Raw genomic sequence first — 19,692 nt, 5'->3', positions numbered from 1 at the left:
GCCCTGTCTGTGACGGGACGATCGAGGGGAGGGGCAGGGGGGAGGAGCCGCCAGGAGCGATGACGTAGGATTGGAATGAGGGAGTGAATGTTCCGGGTCAGAAACTGGACGAGAGAGGAAATTAACTCCGGGACGAGACGGAACAACGACAATGGTGCCCGCCTCCGCGCTGAGGTGTAGCCTGGCTGGTTCACTTTTGACCCTGTGAAAGACGCTTTTAAACGCGGCGGGGAGCCCAGCAGCGCGAGGAACCAACCAACCGAGAGAGCGCGCGCGAGAGAGAGAGGAGAAAAAAAAAAAACAGGTGCCGACAAAGTAACGCTAACCAAAGTGGGGACGACGGGGAGTGAAGCTCATGTTCGCCGCGACCTGACCAGCGTTAGCTCGGTGTCACCAGCGCCACTCGTCCGCCGCCTGCGCGTCGAGCTCGGCTCGTGCTTGACGGTGAATCTGGTCCGGGACCGTCCCGGCGGTAGCAATCTGTTGCATCCCCTCCTCCCCGCTGCCTGTTTATCGCGCGGCTCGCCGTGATGTTTCACTGCATTCCCCTGTGGCGGTGCAACCGTCATGTCGAGGCGATCGATAAGCGCCACTGCTCCCTGCTCTATGTGCCCGACGAGATCTACCGCTACGCGCGGAGTTTGGAGGAGCTGCTGCTGGACGCCAACCAACTTCGGGATTTGCCCAAGGTAAGAAGAAAACGCTTCCGCTGGCGCGTGCTGCTGGTTGGTGGTTTGGGGAGAACTTCACCCCTCGGCTGAGCAGTTGCAGGTTGATCCACAGACATGTGCCTGAGTCTGGGTTTAACAGAACCAGGTGTAACAGAATCCCTGGTTTCATAGCGTCTGGTGGGTTTGAACGTGTACACACACACACACACACACACACACACACACACACACACACACACACACACACACCATCGATGAGGATAATAACACACATGATTAAATGGCTTGTTGTTAATTGTGCTCTATAGTTGCATTCACTTCTTGCCAATCAGAGACTCCTCTGCTCGTGTCAAGAAGTGTGACTGGATGTTTATTTGTTGAAACCGGTTTGTCAGCAAAATATGTTAATGACAAAGACCAGTGTAAAGTGTACTGATTCCAGTTAGCAGTCAATGGGTAATCATTGACACGACTGGATAAATGACAGCCCATCAGACCATTCTGACAGCGTTTTGTTTTTCTGTTAACTGATACTTTTCACTGTGGAAGAGTGAAGTCATTACAATAGTTTTCTTATACAAGGCGATAAATGAAACTGAATTTCATGATGCTGACAGACATGCCTTCAGTTTTGAAATAAAAAAAAATAAATACAACTCAATCCCAACATTTTATACTTTGTACTCAGTAGTTGGTTGTTAGGAGTGCTCACAATTAAAACCAACATTATAGAATAAACAACTACATTCTTCTTTCATGTTGGTACAGACTGGGTGACGCTCAGTAGATTCCTCATAACCCAGGTAACCCCGTATAGACACTAACTCTGGGCTAACTTGTCAACCAGGTGCTGTAGGTTTAATGTAATACTGGTGAACGGATGCGCATTTCTAATTTAGTGCCTTAGTCTCTGGACTTGAAACAGCAGGCCCCACTGTCAGTCCTGTTGTATCTCTCTGACATTTGTATAGATTAGAGATGCTGCAAGAAGTGACTTTGTGGTTTTTGCAGCCCAATTGGTTTCAGTAGAATAGCCTCTCGTTTCCACTCCACAGAGTGCAAGTCTGATCTGAGAAAATTGTTAGGTTTTCTTGTTGTAACCTCCAAATGCACTGTGCATTTGGCAGTGTGTTTGGTTTTCAGCTGTTCTTGACAAGTAGACAAAGCACAGAATAAGGCCTAGTCCCTTGTAAAACAGCTCTTACTCAGTGTAACTTGGATCGCGTTCACACAAAGGAGCTGACACTCAGGTAATTTGTTTTGTAGTGTGGTGGCCCTGAAAGCTTAACAAAACACATCTTGGCTGACAAAACGGAAGCAAATTACAGACACATGCTCACAGAACTGGCAACACAGGCACAACCAAAAAGAAATGCGCTCTCTGAGACACCCTACCATGTTCACATCTATGGTTTCTAATTTCAGTCATTTTTAGGAATATTTCTGGCCTTGGCGGGATGATAAATATTTATTATACCAGAAATAATGATGGCAACCTTCAATAGATGCTAGTAGAAAAGGAATTTTTACTAAAAAAGAAGGGGGAATACGTGTGTTTTCCCAAATGAAGTCATAATGAAGAATTGACCTGAATTGCAAAGTAGACACCAGTACTATATAGACGTACGTATGCTACGTACGTAGTAGCATAGCTAACCTATCCGTTGTCTGTGCCTCCAAAGATGTGATGAGCAGGTGAATAGTCATCGTGACATTGCACACCAACCACTATCAGCTTTTTACAGTCTAGCAGCCTCTAGACTCAGGTCAGAAATATTCCAAGTATGTTCAATGTGTGTAGGGCTGGATTATTTGCATGGCAACAAGAGAAGCTGTTTATTGTGGTCTTTGGCATGTAAATAATGTCTTCAGTGCTTTATGAGTGAGGCCAGGAAACGTCGGGCTGGATAAATCCTCGTACCAGTGCTCACTGTGTGGCCCCATCCCGTTGAGCTTGGAGGTGACTTAACTCGCTTCCAACAACACTTAATTAATTGTACCAATGACATTGATGCAACAAGGCCTGGACATTGTATCGTTAATGCAATGATTTTAACCTGTGGGCAGAAGAAAACGTGCAAAGGCAAGCGGAAATTCTTAACAGTAACAAGATGAGGCAGGTTAAACTTGAGCAGATAGTTTCAATAGTTGAACAGTGAAGTCTACTGACTAAGTTATGGAGACACGAGGCACGGGTTTATTTAGGTGTGTTTAATGTCTACAGGCTTTTTATGTTTTGTTTGGTTTTGTACCTACCTGCTGATTGTGCTGCGGCAAGGAGCTGAATTAACAAACGGTAACTCGCGTTGTTCAGTTTAGTCAAGAGTTCTGACTGTTTACTAACCAGACAGGAATGCAGGACTAGCAGGCAGCTAGGCAGCAATAAGTGGCATGAATGCAGCCCCACTGTCGCCAGCTACAGTAGATGGTTTTTCTTCAACCTTCATTATATAATATTTTGGAACCGCAACAATTAAACCATAAGTCAATCTACCAGTTCTTTCCCGTGTCCCCAGCCTCATTCTAACGCCCACACGCTGCAGCTCTGTGTGTAAAGATGTGGGATATATGATAACTGGGCAAACTAGCAAAACATTTCAGCTTTAATACTCTGTTGGAAATCTACTGCAGTAAAGAACCACCTGCAGTCTGGAACGCTGGGTTCTTTCCATAGTGATGCTGCAGTCATAGTGGCTCTTTGGCTGCAGCTGTTTTGAGTTTCTTCTTGGTTTTAGTTTTGCCCTCAGCAAGTGAAATGCACTCGAGTGCTTGTTTTTGTGAAACATTGTGTCTTGGAGGAGAAAATACACAAACAAACTCTCAAACAATCTGTGCAACATTTACAGGGTTGGATGAAGGCAAATAAAAGAAGGCAGATAGTTTTGCTATTGTTGCCCAACAAGTTATTTGACCAGAAACTCTAGGTCTGATAAATTACTTTAGTAATTACTTTTGTCAACTCCTGAACTGTATAACAGTGTGGTCCAACAAACAACCCTGGCAGAAGTAACACATCATCAGGACATGACCCACCTTCTTCAGCACAAAAGCTGTCTATACCCCACAGATAGTTTTGCTAACTTAACTGCCAGCTTAATAGCAGATAAGCAACAGTCCAACAACATAGGCATGTTCCTTTTTACATAAAAAGGAATATTTTACTTTATTTCTAAAGTTTTATTTGGGTTTGAGCCTATTTCAGTGGCAGCTATTTAGACTTAACAACAATAGACTTAAAATGCCGTACTTGCCTTAGTATCAGCCATGTTCTTCATTCAACCTGCTTTGGTCTTTAAATATACACACACTGTGGTGGTGAAGGTGACGAAAAGCATTTGCTGGCCTACGACAGGAAACGGCATCATTTCTGACTGAAGGTAAATGTGTAAAGCCAGTGATGTTATGAATTCCAGAGCAGGAAACCAGCGGTTGATCTGTCTCGTGTGAACTACAGGTCGTTGTTCTTGCAAATAAAAGCAGAGTTGTTTGGGAAATGTAAGAGACATTTGTGTTTTTATTTATGATAAATTACAAAGCCTGGTCCAGATAAACTAACACAACGTTCCGTGTATTGTGTTACTACATTAAAGGCTTTTGTTACTTGCTTGAATGGCCACAATCTGCTGTATTTCCTCACTTGGAGGATTCAAACATTGACAGACTGAATGCTTGTTGGCCGAACAGTAAAAGCAGCTTGTTTTGGATTCTGTGTCACACATGGATGACTGTTTGGGGCGAGGTGCTAAATGACAATAACAGGAAGAACAGGTTTGCTGTCACTATGCTAATGCAAGACTTGCACCAACACTGATGACAATGAAGAATGTGTTGCTCTTCAGTGTTATCAAATAGATTACGAGGGCAAAACTAAATGAAACCATCTTTGGATGAAATCATCTGAAGAGAACAGTGCTATTATGGTTGTGGTTGTTTTGAGCTGTGATTGCTGTGTCATGATTGGCAATGATGGTTCAAGTGTGGAAATAATGAACACAATGGTAGAAACAGCCATAAAGATTTAGTTTTCTTTTTTAGATTCAAAGAATTTGCTTTATAGTCCTGGTCGTCACAGATCAGAGTAGTTTTCTTGAAATGAACAAGTTTGTACAAGCCAAGACTCGATATCATCTTGTGATGAGGCTTTGAGACCTGTGATTAAGAGACTGTTATAGGTGATAGAACACCTGCAATACGAGTTATTTGTGTACAAGTATAATGTGAAAGTGAAGTTAAGCTGGTTCAGATGCAAAGCAAACAGTCATTAGTTGTAGGTGTGCAGGTTTGTTTGCTTGGTAGTATTGGATTAGACGCTGTTTGAACTGTCTTAAGACCTTGAAACGACATGAGTGTTTTGAAATAGGGTGGAGTTTGACTTTTGGACTCTTGGGCCTTATTTACTGTACATGCATTATTACAGTATGACCTGTACCTGGATTTGCTTTATGGAAAGTGGGCAGGCTGATCAGGGGTTCCAGGAACATCAACACATTTAATGGAATATATCTCATCTCATGGATCTTAGTTGTAATCTGATGAAGTGAGCTGGTTCTAAAACATTATAGAATTTTGTGTGGTCTATGGCTTTTTTCTTGCGTACTTACATTAAAACCAGGAACCTTTTAACATATTCTCTGAACGGCGATGTTTTCAGTTTATTGTATCCTTGTTTTTACCTGTGCACACCTGCTTTACATGAGTTAGTGCAAAGGGAAACCAATGAGGAACACTGGTCTAGTTTCCTCTTACGTGCTGTATAAAGACTTATTATTATTATTATTATTAAATATATATTTCTTACAGCAGTCTTTCCGAGCAAGTTGTCTGCCACATTTCAGGGACATGCCGTTCAAAGACACTTGATTACTCAAGGGGTGGCTCTAGAAAGCTGTTGTGGCTTGACTTCATATCAATTACAATGACTATAGAAAAGTAGAAGCTCACGCCGTGACTTGCACTTGCAGTGTTGCACTATTGTGAACTGGGGAATTCACAGGGTTTGTTATTTGTTCATGCTAAAACTTGAGAGGAACCGGAAGCTGAATTGTTACGTGCCGCCTCACAGGCAAGGTTCTGCGAACTTATGCTATTGGCATGAAGTATGTACTTGTAATTATTGGATATGCTTTTACGATGCATAAGTTAACTGTATTTTTGCTTCTTGGATATGGACAGATTTTTTTTTATTTTTAGGTACTGTATATGACCTGTCTATATAATCCAGTAAGTTCTGTGTTTCAGTTGGATAATGTCTGAAAAGGTCTCTAGGACAAAAAAAACCTAAAGCTGCTCTCAAGCAACCTTTTGAAAAGAACTGTAGATCGATTTTTAAATTGAATGTAATAGAAGAACCTTGTTTCTCCAACATGGTTTAAAAACTCAGAGTCATATTGCGGTTTTCTTTGAGAACCATTGCATGGGCCTGACGTTTCTCCACCCTCAGGTCTCTTGCTCATTTTTGGAGCATGAGAAAACATGAACCCTGAGCTCTCATTTTACTCATTTTTGGTGACATAATACAGTTCCTACCATCTCATCTAGCTTCACCCTGAGCAGAGGTCCAATTAGCCAGAATACAATAAACACTGGTGTGATTGTGTACTTATTCAGAAAATATTGCTTACAAACTTGTAAAATGGTTTTCTTAATAGTCACATTCTGTTAAATAGAAACTGAATAACTCTAGTATATTATAGAATTCAAAGCAGCAAACCGATTTACGTAACTTTATGCTAAATATTTATTTCTTTTCACAGCAATTTTTCCAGTTGGTAAAATTAAGAAAACTTGGCCTGAGTGATAATGAGATTCAGAGGCTTCCGGCAGAGATCGCCAACTTCATGCAGCTGGTAGAACTGGATGTCTCACGGAATGGTAAGGCTTTAATTGTGCAACTGTGTGTTTGTGCGTGGAAGGAGGCTTTTCGTATTTTTTAAAATGTGGAATTTACGGCGGTAAATGAACATGAAGTCTGGATTTTCCAGGTGGTCTGTTTAGAGCTGAATATATTTTTTTAGATTGCACAGGTGTAAAATTAAACAAACATTGTTTTTGTATTGTTGTTCTGCATCATTATTGTTGTTTACTTGTTAGACAACATCTATTTTAACATCTATTTGCAAACTCAAAACACATTGTATGACTTGCATTTATGATTGCATAGAGTTGTAACTTCTGTTTTCTCTTATTCAGATATTATAGAAATTCCAGAAAGCATTTCATACTGCAAAGCCCTTCAAGTGGCTGATTTCAGTGGAAATCCATTAACAAGGTAGTATTACTTCATAAAAAGAATAACAACAATCAGTCAAATTTCACATGTGGTCAGTGGTCAAGGTCTGCAACACTGCTAATACATTTTCTGCCAATCCAAGAAAGCTTGGATTGTAGTAAACCAATTTGCCAATTAGTTTTACTACAAGTGTGTTTTAGTAAGAATCTGATGGCTTTTATTGAAACATTTGATTGAAGTTGATGGAATATTAACCCTTCCAGACATGATCATATTGACTTTGGGCATAACGGCTTATGTGTTGTACCTCATTGGAAAGCTTGGTGATAATCTTCTCAGCCTTTTCATTCATTTGAGAGTATGGGTTAGTAAGTCGTTTAGCAGCAACATCATCTGAATATTCAGTGTTGACTACACATTAACTGTTGACAGCCAACAATTTCTTAGCTTGTGTTTTCTACAACGTCCATCAGATTTCAGAGCTTGTAGTTTAATTCTGCTAAAAGTAATCTGTTTGCATAAGTCATGGCCATTTACAAGATGAGCATATGTGTCGTAGCAGACCAGAGTGCAGAGACTTGTGCTGATAAAACGTTGCTTACGTTCTCCATGGCCGCATAACTACAGACATGACCTATGTATCTGCTGAATGTTACTTTAACACAGTAGGTTAGGAGAATAAAATGACTGTTGCTTTGTTGTTGTCTTCTTACTACAGTTTGATCTGGTTACATTTCCAGGTTACCTGAAACCTTTCCAGAGCTACGGAATCTTACTTGCCTTTCCATCAATGATATTTCATTGCAAAACCTTCCAGATAATATTGGACAGTAAGTAAATGCATTGATTGTTTTATTGATTTTCCTGTACAAAAAATGTCTTTTAAACAAGCTCCAAATATGTAATAATGTAATGTTTGAGGTATTAGTCCTCTCAATAGGAGCATTTTGAAGCATTTGAAGGGACCTTTCTGTCTCTGATAAACTTAATTAACTGATTATGTTTCAGATAATTAATATTCTATTTACAGAATGTCACAAAAAACATCAGAAAGACATGCCTGCATATTGTGTTTTTTATACCTTAACTTAATAATTTGTAATTTCTTTTGAAATCTCCATTTTGGTGCATCAGAGGAACACAGACCAACCACTTCACTCCTAGACACATCAGTCACCTTCAGACGTTGTCTTTGTTCATAAAAGGCAAGAGTTGTTGGGATGGCATAAAGCCTGAATAACCACATGTTCCAACATTCCTGTACTTATTGTTGAGTTCACATATAAAAGGACCTAATATCAGAAGAAAGTGCTTTTATGTTAGATTGCCACAAGGGACGTTTTGAATTGAAAGAAAAGGGCAAAGATAGTATTGTGTCTCAGCAGCTTTATTATAATGTGAACATAATATAGGAAAAGCTAATTCCATGTAAGTGTACTTTCAGACAAGACTTAAAAGCCAGCACTGATGCAGACTGCCCGATTCCTTGAGCAGATAATTTCAGAGCCTGGGAGCCTGGCTGGAAAAGGCTCTACCCCCCTTAGTTTTTAATCTGGATACTAGTATAAACAGAAGAGAAGTGCCTGATGAACCCAACATGTTCAGGGGTCCTATGATATGTTTGCCTTTCAGTCTGACACTTACCGCTAAGAGAAATGTTCTTTAAAGGTGTTACAGTTAATTTAACATTAATGACTATTGGTGATTATATCATCGAATGGCATTTTAACCATTAGATAACTGCTGAACAGAGATCTGTCTTGGTTTGCCACAGTGCCATAAATTAGGGAGCATTGCTCAATGTCTCGGGGATAATTTAATGGAGAATGCTTGGGAGCCGGAGTGTGTTATTCATTAAAAGACAGTTTGAGCTTTTTGGGTGTTTACAGGCCAGGACTGAGTCAGACTCACTACACATGATTTGTGATCTGTCAAACAGTGTTTGTCTTGTATAAATTTCTTTCTGTGATTTATTTTAAAGGAAATCAGCATTTTGTGAGCTACCCTGTGGTTGCAGCAGCTCTTTGTTTTACTGTTTATGTTGTTAAGCATAACGGGAGCAGGGGCTTTTTTAGATGAGTCACATGAAACCGTGTATTTGACTCATTTATATAAATTAGATTTTAAGGTTACTTCTGTGGCATTTGCACTCTTTCTCCTAGCAGAGTCAGACCTCTGCACCCTTTTCCTCATTTGTTTCGGTTCGGTATGTGCCCCACATGTGTCTCATATCAATCTTGCTTAACTCAATGAATTACAGCCTGCTCTGTCGAGAGCAGAAGTTAATGGAAACCATAACACAGTTGGAGGAGTGCACTGTGGGTGTTTAGAAGTGGATAAGACAAATATTCAAAGGGTTAAATAACATTAGTGCTGTATCTGTGGAGATGGGAATGTTTTTTTTTTCCATTTTGGAAAGAAAAATTGTGTTCATAGAAACTTGAGATGCGTCGTGTGGTTGGGCGGTTGTTTTCATCGTTCAGCTGATCACTAAGTCCTTTCAGATATTGGAGCAAGTTGGAACTGGGAATGCTTTATCTGTCTTCTAATCTGTAGCTCAGTGATCTCGTGTTCTGAATTTGTAGAAAGCACACAGAAATCAAGATTAAGGCGTCACTGTTGTAGTTCATGTCATTCCTGATAAAGAACTTATTCAAGAGAGCTTTCCTAGACTAGAACCTCACCTACTAGATTCTGTTCATGTCTTTGACTCGGAAGCTGTAATATTTTTTGGGCTTAAATTACAAAAAATAATTTAAAAACCAAACCAGATGTTTTCACACTGAAACCTTCTAAATTCTAATATGTAGTTAATTATATCGGATCAAATGTTGCCCAGGATTCTAGCTGTGGTTCCGCATGAGACTTTGTACTGTTCCACCAGACGAGCGTGTCGCAAAGGTGTCCATTAATCGTATTCTTGTAGAGCACTGGGGCGTTCACAGGTAACTCTGCAGGACGATAACGCTGCACTTTGCTCTGTTGTGGTCACTTAGAGATTTTTCTCTTCATTAAAAGTATGCAGCCGTTGTTTATGCCTCTGCAATTTTATGGCCTTGATAAGGTTGACACGCCTCCAAACTGCTTCCTGTTTGCAAATATCTGATTGGAGGGAGACAGTCGAAAAGCCATTTTTAGCTCTAATTACTAACCGTGATTTTGGCTCAGCGCATCATCTGATATTTGTCTGTGCGTTAGCGACATGAGGCAGGTCGCGTACAAGCTGCACTTCATGACATTTTTAGAGACATATAATCATATTTCTTTATGCCTGTCATTACAGACTTTCTAATTTGGTATCACTAGAACTCAGAGAGAATTTAATGTCCTCCCTGCCAGAGTAAGTATCCAGGTGAAGTGGGTGTAAGTCTCTGCATTTTTATTTTGACCGTTTTATTTTAACTCTCCAACTCATCTTCTATCCACAGCTCACTATGTTTACTTCATAGACTTGAAGAACTTGACCTAGGAAATAATGACCTTTACTGTTTGGTAGGTTGTTTTTTTTGCTTTTAACTCTAACTCTAAAAGAACTAATTGTTCCAAATCGCCGCTCACAAAATGAGCAGGATAAAACATTTTCCGTTTCCTCATTCGTGTCATGTCCAAGTAGATTAGCATCCCTCGAGAACAGCTTCCAGCTCTTATCACGCAGTTGGGAGGATGACCATCTGCTTTGAGATCAGGTTTTATGTTGTAATCTTATGTGAGCGGTCTTAACTCTGATGAATGATTTAGTGACAGATCAGGCCTTCAGACTCCAAAGAAATGCCTCCGTTTAATTTCAAATATTTTCCACCATCGTGTGTTAAAAGGTCATCTTATTCGATTTATTTTTCCTTTTAGTTTTGTTTTGTAAATTTCTTGAACTATACTTTCTCCACTTTTTAAATTTAAATAGATTTTCTTCTCTTCTTCCCATATAGCCGGACTCTATAGGCTGTCTTGTGAGCTTAAAGGACTTGTGGCTGGATGGAAACCAGTTGCCTGAAATACCTGCAGTAAGCTATGCACACATTTATGTCTTGTCAGATTCTGTTTACTGTTAGAAACATATTCTCTTTTTCAGTATGTGATGCTAAATTACAAACAAGTATGTAACTGTTCAAACACAAATCTAAACATTTCTCACAGCATGTGTACTTTGATATGAGGTTTGTCTTTTGTATGTTATGACTTTCATAGGTTTTAGTTTTTGTCATGTCTTGGCTTTTTCATAAACAACATTGATTTCACTGCAATTCCTTTGCAAGTTGTTGCTTATCACAAACTGTCCATTCTGAAACTCAGGAGATCGGCAGCATGAAAAACCTCTTGTGTCTGGATGTGTCGGAAAACAAACTGGAGCGACTTCCAAACGAGCTTGGAGGCCTGGTGTCGCTCACTGACCTGCTGGTGTCTCAGAACCTCATTGATGCTGTGCCTGAAAGCATTGGTAAGCAGGTCCACACACCATCAGAGTCATCACATCCAAATACAGCATTAAAGCTTTTATTTAAGGAAAAGTATGTGTGAATGTCATGTTAATAAATAATAAAAATCACTGTAGCCTCCACCAGCCATCAAACATAATGTCTATTCTTTCTCTGCAGGAAAACTGAAGAAGCTTTCTATACTGAAAGCTGACCAGAACAGACTAACCTTTCTTCCAGAGAGCATCGGCAACTGTGAAAGTCTCACTGAACTTGTGCTCACAGACAACAAGCTGCAGGTCTGTTTCAAATAGCAGAGGCAAGGCTGAGGTTTCATTATCACGGTGTGAGTCCGATGGTCATTGTGACGTTCACGGTGCCTGTGTGCCTTTAATCACAGAGCTTGCCGAGGAGCATTGGAAAATTAAAGCGACTTTCCAACTTCAACTGTGACAAAAACCAGCTGATGTCGCTGCCTAAAGAGGTACGTCCGCATATCAGCCAGTATCATTTCATAAAATAGTAGACGTGTGGTATGAGGGAACGTAGATACAAAACTACTGGGTAAACTACATAAAGTAAACTCATGTTTGCCTCAACAGTGGTCATCCTTGTTATGCTCTGTCATTCACCAGTGTTAATTCTCCGTCCTCTGGTTAGCTCAGCTCTGTCTGAGTGTCTGCATTGTTCGTATGCGACATTCTTTCCCGACCTCTCGTCTGTATAAGTGAAGGCACGCTTGGTTTAAAGCTCCGTGTGAAAGGCTTGTTTAGACGTTCTACAATGCGTCTGTGTCTTGAGGATGCGAGGGCGCTGTTGGGGAAAAATAACAGTTCAACACGCTGTCTATATAATGAATTGATGGTGCCACTGTTTTTTCAAGCCAACATTGCATTGCATCACAATGTCACCATAGCTCATAGCTATTGATTTGTGCTTTGCCGAGCTACTTGAACATCGCCCATTTTCATGGATTGCATTGATTGTTCATTTGTCGCTGCTAAGTTGATGCCGTCCATGATTACATGGAAACACATCTAATGATGTGTATGTTTATTAACGTTTTCTGAATCAAAAACATGAGTTTCTTACTCATGCTTTGTTTATTGTTATTCATTCATTTAGAATCAATGCTCATTTCATTTGAGTCATTAGAACAAGGCCTGTGTTTGAACACTGATAAACTATAACTCCTGTTCATGCAGCCCATCAAGTCTACTCTGGTCTAATTGTTCCTGCCACTTCCAATGACGTTTGCTTTGCTACTGAAATGACACAGTTAAATAAAGTTGCTAAATCCTGACTTTGAATTCACAGTACTTTTCCATACAGAGCTAAAAACTATGATTTATATGCCTGCTGGCATCTGTACCATTAAGATAAAGCATAACTGTCTTTGCACTTTGATCAGGCCTTTTTTTTTATTTGACTCCTCCTCGGACATGGATTGACATGTTATTATACCGTCTCCCCTGTTGCTTAGATCGGTGGCTGCTCTGGTCTGAACGTCTTCTGTGTTCGAGAGAACAGACTGATGAGGATCCCCTCAGAGCTGTCACAAGCCACAGAACTGCATGTGCTCGATGTCTCTGGAAATAGGTACTGTATCACAGCGCAGAGAGCAGCAAACACAGTCTCATCAGTTCAGTGACAGACGTCAAATTGTAAAGCTACTTTTACTCTTCGTGTCAGAGTCCGTGGTTGATTTCAGGCTGCTTCTCTCACTGTACCTGTTTTGTCTCCATATGAAGCTCCAGCAAAGGCTGCTGCTTACACACACACACACACACACACACACACACACACACACACACACACATTGTATGGGGAGTGTTTGCCTCCTCCACATTGTCAAAATAGCTGCCACGTTTCTCAGCTTAATATGACATAAGTGCTATTCTCCAGCTGTTCCTTGTGGTTTCTTTACAGCCAAGCAGAGCCAGTTAGTAATGATGTCCTGTTTGTGTTCAGGCTGCTCCACCTACCAATGTCTCTGACCACACTACGCTTGAAAGCCTTGTGGTTGTCAGAAAACCAGTCGCAGCCTCTCCTCACCTTTCAGACCGACGAGGATCCGGACTCGGGTGAGAAGGTGCTCACCTGCGTGCTGCTGCCTCAGCAGCCGAGTGAAGGTAAAGACAATAAAGCATAAGCTTTCAGCCACATGAGAGCCCTGTATTTGAAATAACTAAAGCCTGAATCTACTGCGTTGTCTGGAGCAGTGTGGTCCTTATGCTGAAGTGTCAGGAGAATCAGCTGTGACATTTGATTAATAGTGGTCACAGGGTATTTAGTGCCCTGTGGTTGTGATTGACATTATCAGAGGAGGAACACTGTGTTCCACACCCTCTAATCCCTCTACTGTATCTGTCGATTACGAGGTCCTGTACAGGATCACAGTGCCTCTAACAGATCAGGACTTCTCCAGCCCCTTGAGGGCCTCCTTGGTTATGTTTTTCTGAAATGTGGTGGATTGGACGGCTAAAGAGGCTTAGCTGCACTTGGCCCTCTGCCATTTAAAGCTCAACCACTGGGTATGGAGATGTGAGTGATGGTCCGCTCTGCCTGACATACGAGCGTGTTGCATTTTTGCGCTGTCATGCCCAGGCTGCAAAATGCTTCTTTATATGACTGAATTATGCATTCTAAAAGACGTTCTCTCTCATTTTAAAAAGTACTGACTGACATTTGTCATGTCATGTGTCTCGTGTGGGAGGCAGATGTGAGTCTAGCAGGTCAGATGGGTGAGGCTGCAGCTGGGGGGGAGGGAAGATTGTGTTGCTGTAAGCCTGTGACTAAGCTGGGATTTGAAACCGTGATCTGGCGGGTTCAGACGCTCAGTCATGAGCGTTTGGTTGTTTGACAGCTTCTAACTTGGGTTAACTAACAAAACCACATAGATTTTTTTTTATTTGACAAAGCCCTTAAAAGACTAGTTCACAGTAATGCAAGCGAGCGTTGTGTTTATTCGCTCCTTTTGAACTCCCCAGGTTCTGATAAACTTTCCCGTTGTGGAGCTCTGGAGAGCCTGGTGAACGACATGGCGGATGACACATGGGAGAACAAAGGAATGAGCAGGATGAGTGCCATTCAATTCGAGGTTGACGACGATGATGATGAAAAGGTGAGATCATGGAGCTCATGACCACAACTCGTAGCAAAGTTCATACTTAAGTTAATTTTCCAGGTGTTTGTTAAGGTTAAATTTCAATCACTACAAGTTCAGTTTTGTTCCGAGTTCACTACTTAGCGTATTGCTATCACTGACTGTTTCCTTTAAACAGGGGACCCTACTCCGACGTGCCACTCCTCACCCTGGTGAGCTGAAAACGATGAAGAAAGCAGCCGAGAGCCTCCGCAATGACATGAACGCTGCCAAAGGCCTGGACTCCAACAAAAACGAGGTCAATAACACTACAGACAGAGTGACCACGTCCGTGTGACCTTTACCTCACAAATGTTCTTTACCACCTGTGTCTCTCGTCCTGTCGTCTTGCACAACTCCGCCGACCCCCTGCTTTTTTTTTTTTTTAACCTATAAACCCGATGTGTCCTACCGTTCCTGGCTAAACCCTGGGATACCTGTAACCTCTAATCCTGTGTAAACCATATTGGAGTCTACCGGGGATGTGGTGCCTTCCTCTTTTAATTAATGTTCACAGCAATAATCTGCACAGAGAAGCTCCATTTTAAAAGATATTTTAAAAATTTATTACTTTTTTAAATGTCTTTTTAAAAATACACATTAGGTAGTTGCACTATAATTGTTTTTAATGTGGTCAAACCTTCTTTAATGTATTACACACACACACACACACACACACAGACACAGACACGTATATATATATTTGTTCTATATCTATTTTTAAAACACTGGGTGAATATTGCTTTTTACATTTGGGCAAACAAACAGCGATTTTTTTTGGACCTACTGATTAAGGAATATTGTATATTCTCTTGTGAATATTGATACTTTTATACTTTTTGGCAGCTCTGTTGTAAATAATGTATAGGAGATTTCTTAATCAGTTTTAAACCGGTTTCTTTTTCAAACTTGGTACTTTTTTCTTTAAATTAATGCAATAAACTAAACTCAGTCACTAATGTCTTATGTCTAATTAAATCCATATAGCCATCAACTGAGTTGATGCTTGAATCCTTTTTTTTCATATGTAAAACATTTAAATCCAATTATTAAAAATCAGTTAAAAAGTTTCACTTTAGTGCTCATCAAACTTCTCATCTACAATGTAGTCATGCAAAAATAACAATGTCTGACTTATTTATACAGACTATGCTTCACTGCTTTGCAATGTTTTATTCCTAAATAGATGCCAAAAAATTCTGTGTTTTTAAGAATTCTTTAGGTTTTGTTTTGTTTTCTAATATACAGTACTGTATAAAATAATCGTATTTGGCGAGAAACAGGTTCATACCACAGAGGGCATCTTCTTAAAATGAAGCTGTTAAAGATCCACTTAAAGACACTTCAGCTTTTCTCAAATTGTGTCCTTTTTATATGGTACATCGTGTTTTGTTTTGTTTTGTTGTTTTTGCATTGAATTGTTTGCAAAAACGTGAACCAGAAGATTTGGTTCCTATGTTGGTTTTATGTTTTACTTATATTCTGATCAAGCTGCACAAAACAGATCTCCAATGAGCACTGGGCCTTGAGATTTGGATGACGTTTTAACCACTGATCAATAAAGTAAGTGCAACACTAAATAAATGTTTGTTATTCCTTTTAATTTTATCACTGAATTAGGAGGTAAATCAAACAGCAACCCACCTTTCTAACGTCATCTCAGTTGAGTCGAGCTTGGCCTTTAAAGGTGTACATCTAAAACAATAGAATGATTCATCGTGGCTTTAAAAAAACAACATGAACAAATTAAGTTCTGAATTAAACAACTTCTTAAGCGGTCGACCAGATTCTCCACTTTCTGTCCTGTCTGTTGCTTCTTCTGTCTGTTCAGCAGTGCCTCGTGTTCCTGTAAAGCTCTACCAGCATGTCATACTGGACGTACCCGCTCTGCACACGCTGCATGTTGTACTGTTGCTGTCTTTACACTAGATGTGTGTATGTACGTATTTTGTAGTCATCACATCCCACAAAGCGTAAAACTACTGGTGCATATTATTAGGATCATGTATTATTACAGTTTGTCATTAATTTAATAATTTAAAATTATTTTAATTAATTTCATGGTAAATAGCTGTTGCTGGTATTCAAGTTGTAAATGTAGTCCGGCCAATCAGTCATCAGTTAAAAATGTTAGTGTAAAATTAAATCTTCAGGTACGAGTCGTTTCTTCTGACTTTCTCTAGGAATGTAGAAATCCTCATACTAACCCATCTCTCAAGACCAGTAGCAAAACCTGGGCCACCCCAAGCTTTAGCTGGGCGGAGAACAAAGAGGCTCTGCCAGAGGGTCCTCAGCTGCTCCCAGCCAGCGACGGTGTGTGTGGTTACTGCTCCAGTGCAGAGGATGTGAGGAAGGCTGAGCAACCAGCAGAGGTATTATACTGTTTGTTTTGGTTGCTCTTGAAGTGGTCATACACATTTTCTTAGCCACCAGCACCTTGAACATGTTTCCACTTGTTATACTTTCAATGTTGCACAGTACTTACCAGCCTAGACAAATGTCATGACATTCTTTGCCACCAGGTTGGTGCAGGCCACCTTCCAGAGAGCAACGTCGTACCGCGGCGGTTTCACAATCACAAAAGCAAAACCAAAGAAGCCAGGAAGCCTCAGCCTGACAGAGCTCCTAATGCGTGGCCCGGTCTCCATGGAGACCCCGTGGAGAAGACAAAGATGCCCTCTGCCTCAGCCATGAAGCCTGATGTGGTGACAGACAAGTCCCCTCCTCAGGAATCACTATTGTCTCAAGTGCCATTAAAAGTAACCGCACGCTGCACTTTTCTTAGACGTCAAATTAGCTTTGTTGATAGTGGCAAATTATTGCTAATCTAAAGATGTCTAGACACATTGTGCATTGGCCACTTAGGCTGCAATTGCATGTAAATGATAGCGCTTTCTTTGTGATGAAACAATTTGCTCTTAGTTGCAGGTCAAAGTATCTGGGCAGAGGGGAACTCTGGGAATCAGCATTGCTGGAGGAAAGGGCTCTCTGCCTTACAAAGACCATGACGAGGTAAATGCTGGGGCTGAAAAGCTGCAATTGTACAACCTGTTCTATTATTTGACTGAATGAAGACGAGAAGCAGCAACCTTTCGTGTCTCTTTAGCCGTGAGTTTACAGGCTTCGGCAACCAAAAAAGCCACAGGCACATATTGTCATCATCAAGTTATTGTGTTTTTCTTTCAGGGCATTTTTATTTCTAGGGTAACAATAGGAGGGGCGTCGGAAAAGGCGGGGATCCATGTTGGGGATAGATTGCTGGAGGTAGGATTGGAATATGCTCTTTGGTGTTTGTAATCTCGTTTAGTAATTAATTGTCTGCTACATATCCAGGCTAATTATGTGATGACCTGGTATGTCATTTTAAACCGAGAACATCCCTCTGCAGTTCCCCCTCTGTTCAGTAGAGGGCAGCATAAGTCCAACAGACAACAAGCAGCTAGGCCTAATTTCAGGGTGAAAACAGCAAATATTTAGATTGACACATGAAGGTTAAAGCAGATTAGAAACCCAGGGCCGGGGGTATTTCTGCTATTTGAGTCCACCACCTTTGACTCCTGCTTCCAATTTAACCAGTGCATAAAAGTATAACGTGACCGTGGTCCATGCAGGTCAACGGCCTTAACATGCAGGGGGCCACCCACCACGACGCAGTCAGCGCGCTGAGGAATGCTGGGAGCTGCATCAAGATGAAAGTACTGAGAGAGAGGCCTCCGGACCCTGTGATGGGTCCCCATCTGTGTAGCCATGACGGCAGACAGTCAAACATGGAGAGCGCGGACGACCGTCTGCTCAGGAAGATTGAGGCAGTTGTCTGCAATGGCAACAGCATAGTGGGTGGTTTACTCAGAGCGGAGCACAAAAACCGCACACTCTCACAAAGGCTTTAAAAAAAAAGTGTTTTTGTCCTTTTATGACAGGTTGATTTGAAGAGTGACAGGAGGAATACCTTGTCTGATCTGGAGATGGCAGTTTTAACAAAACTGGATTCACTCCAAGCTGGAAGCCATTCAATGACGGTAAGATGCCACAACCCTTATCAGGATGTCCTACAAACTGAATTAAACAACATTGACATCACCAAATGTTCTTTTGTGATGCCTGCTGCTGTGATATTTCAGTGAGCACCTGCTTATTTCCCCTCCTCGCGCTGTTGCCGTCTCGCAGATCCCACGAATCATCCTCACTCATCCCTCTACGTCGGATGAAGACGTGGAGCTCCTGACGCACATCCCCAGCAGAGAGCGTCTCCAGCGCGTCCCTGACAGGCGTGTATACTCCGACTGTTTCGACAGCGCTTTCAACCCACCCTGAACGCAGCGTAGGACTCCGACTGTTGTCGCCCAGCCCCTCGTTTTGTGGTACTAATGCACTTTGAGTGACGTTACCTGAAGGAACAAGTTGATGGATATATTTTTTTTACTGTCAGTGCAAAGCTTTTTCGTCTTAACTGCTGCTAAGTGGAAGAGTGGACAAACACCACTATGACCTCAAGAACCTGTAAAGTATAGTAAAACTTGAAATACGCCTATAACATGAAACCTAAATGAAGTTCGTAGAATTCTGCTGCAGCTCCACAGTGTGTGCGTTGGTACATAGTGTCTCTGCACATGCCAGGGTGACTTTTATAGTCTGCACTGAGATAAGATGCCACACGGCTGAACAGCAGGAGGTCTGAGTCCCGACACAGGCTGATCTTTGCCTCTAATGTGCACACACACACACACACACACACACGAACACACACACACACACACACACACACACACATACACACACACACACACACACACACACACACACACGCACGCTGCTTAAGCTAAATGCACTTGTTCCATTGTGAAAAGACGGCGTTAGACAAATGTATAGACGGTGATGCAGCCAAAGCCTAGAATGTGCAAAGTATTAGCGTATCAAGTCCTGCTTTGTATTATTTATAGTTTTTCTATTCGCAGAATAAAAAGGTTTATTGTTTAGTGTTCACTTTCTCAATAAACTCCAAATGCATATTGTTCCAGGAGGCTTTTTCCTTTTCTGAGTGACAGTGCAAAGAAATCCATATTGATGTTACTATAAAACCCCTGTGCAGAGTTATTCCGTCGCTCGCTGAGGCAGTAAACTGCAGATCAGCAAGCTTCGAACGCTTCCTGTGTAGTATGTGTCAGGATGTGAGTCATTGTAATGCGATGGTGTTGCACCGCTCCGTGTTACAGTCCATCTGTATCATGTCCGTTA

At 41.2% G+C, this 19,692-nt stretch overlaps 1 protein-coding gene across 1 annotated transcript; it reads left to right on the top strand.

Moving 5' to 3' along the window:
- The first annotated feature begins 81 nt into the window (after positions 1–81).
- Positions 82–19,472, top strand: lrrc1 (leucine rich repeat containing 1). The gene is made up of 21 exons (XM_029126867.3): positions 82–689; positions 6,425–6,542; positions 6,861–6,939; positions 7,641–7,730; positions 10,184–10,240; positions 10,329–10,392; positions 10,827–10,901; positions 11,191–11,335; positions 11,493–11,611; positions 11,713–11,796; positions 12,796–12,911; positions 13,284–13,444; positions 14,303–14,436; positions 14,597–14,752; positions 16,641–16,829; positions 16,980–17,216; positions 17,380–17,469; positions 17,644–17,721; positions 18,069–18,290; positions 18,378–18,476; positions 18,625–19,472. Exons 1-21 carry the CDS (start codon positions 531–533, stop codon positions 18,769–18,771), a joined length of 2,619 nt encoding a protein of 872 aa, XP_028982700.2. The 5' UTR covers positions 82–530; the 3' UTR covers positions 18,772–19,472.
- Positions 19,473–19,692: the final 220 nt, after the last annotated feature.

The sequence above is a fragment of the Betta splendens genome, chromosome 15 (assembly GCF_900634795.4).
Source record: "Betta splendens chromosome 15, fBetSpl5.4, whole genome shotgun sequence".
Lineage (NCBI taxonomy): Eukaryota > Metazoa > Chordata > Actinopteri > Anabantiformes > Osphronemidae > Betta > Betta splendens.
The sequence above is the reverse complement of the archived record's forward strand: the minus strand, read 5'-3'. Positions and strand labels throughout refer to the sequence as shown.

What these genes read in the sequence shown, in the direction of transcription:
- lrrc1 (XM_029126867.3), top strand. Translation starts at nt 531, where the DNA reads ATGTTTCACTGCATTCCCCTGTGGCGGTGCAACCGTCATGTCGAGGCG. An exon ending in CTTACAAAGACCATGACGAG is followed by an intron (nt 17,470 to 17,643) that starts GTAAATGCTGGG and finishes TTTTTCTTTCAG; the next exon opens with GGCATTTTTATTTCTAGGGT. An exon ending in TCTGCAATGGCAACAGCATA is followed by an intron (nt 18,291 to 18,377) that starts GTGGGTGGTTTA and finishes CTTTTATGACAG; the next exon opens with GTTGATTTGAAGAGTGACAG.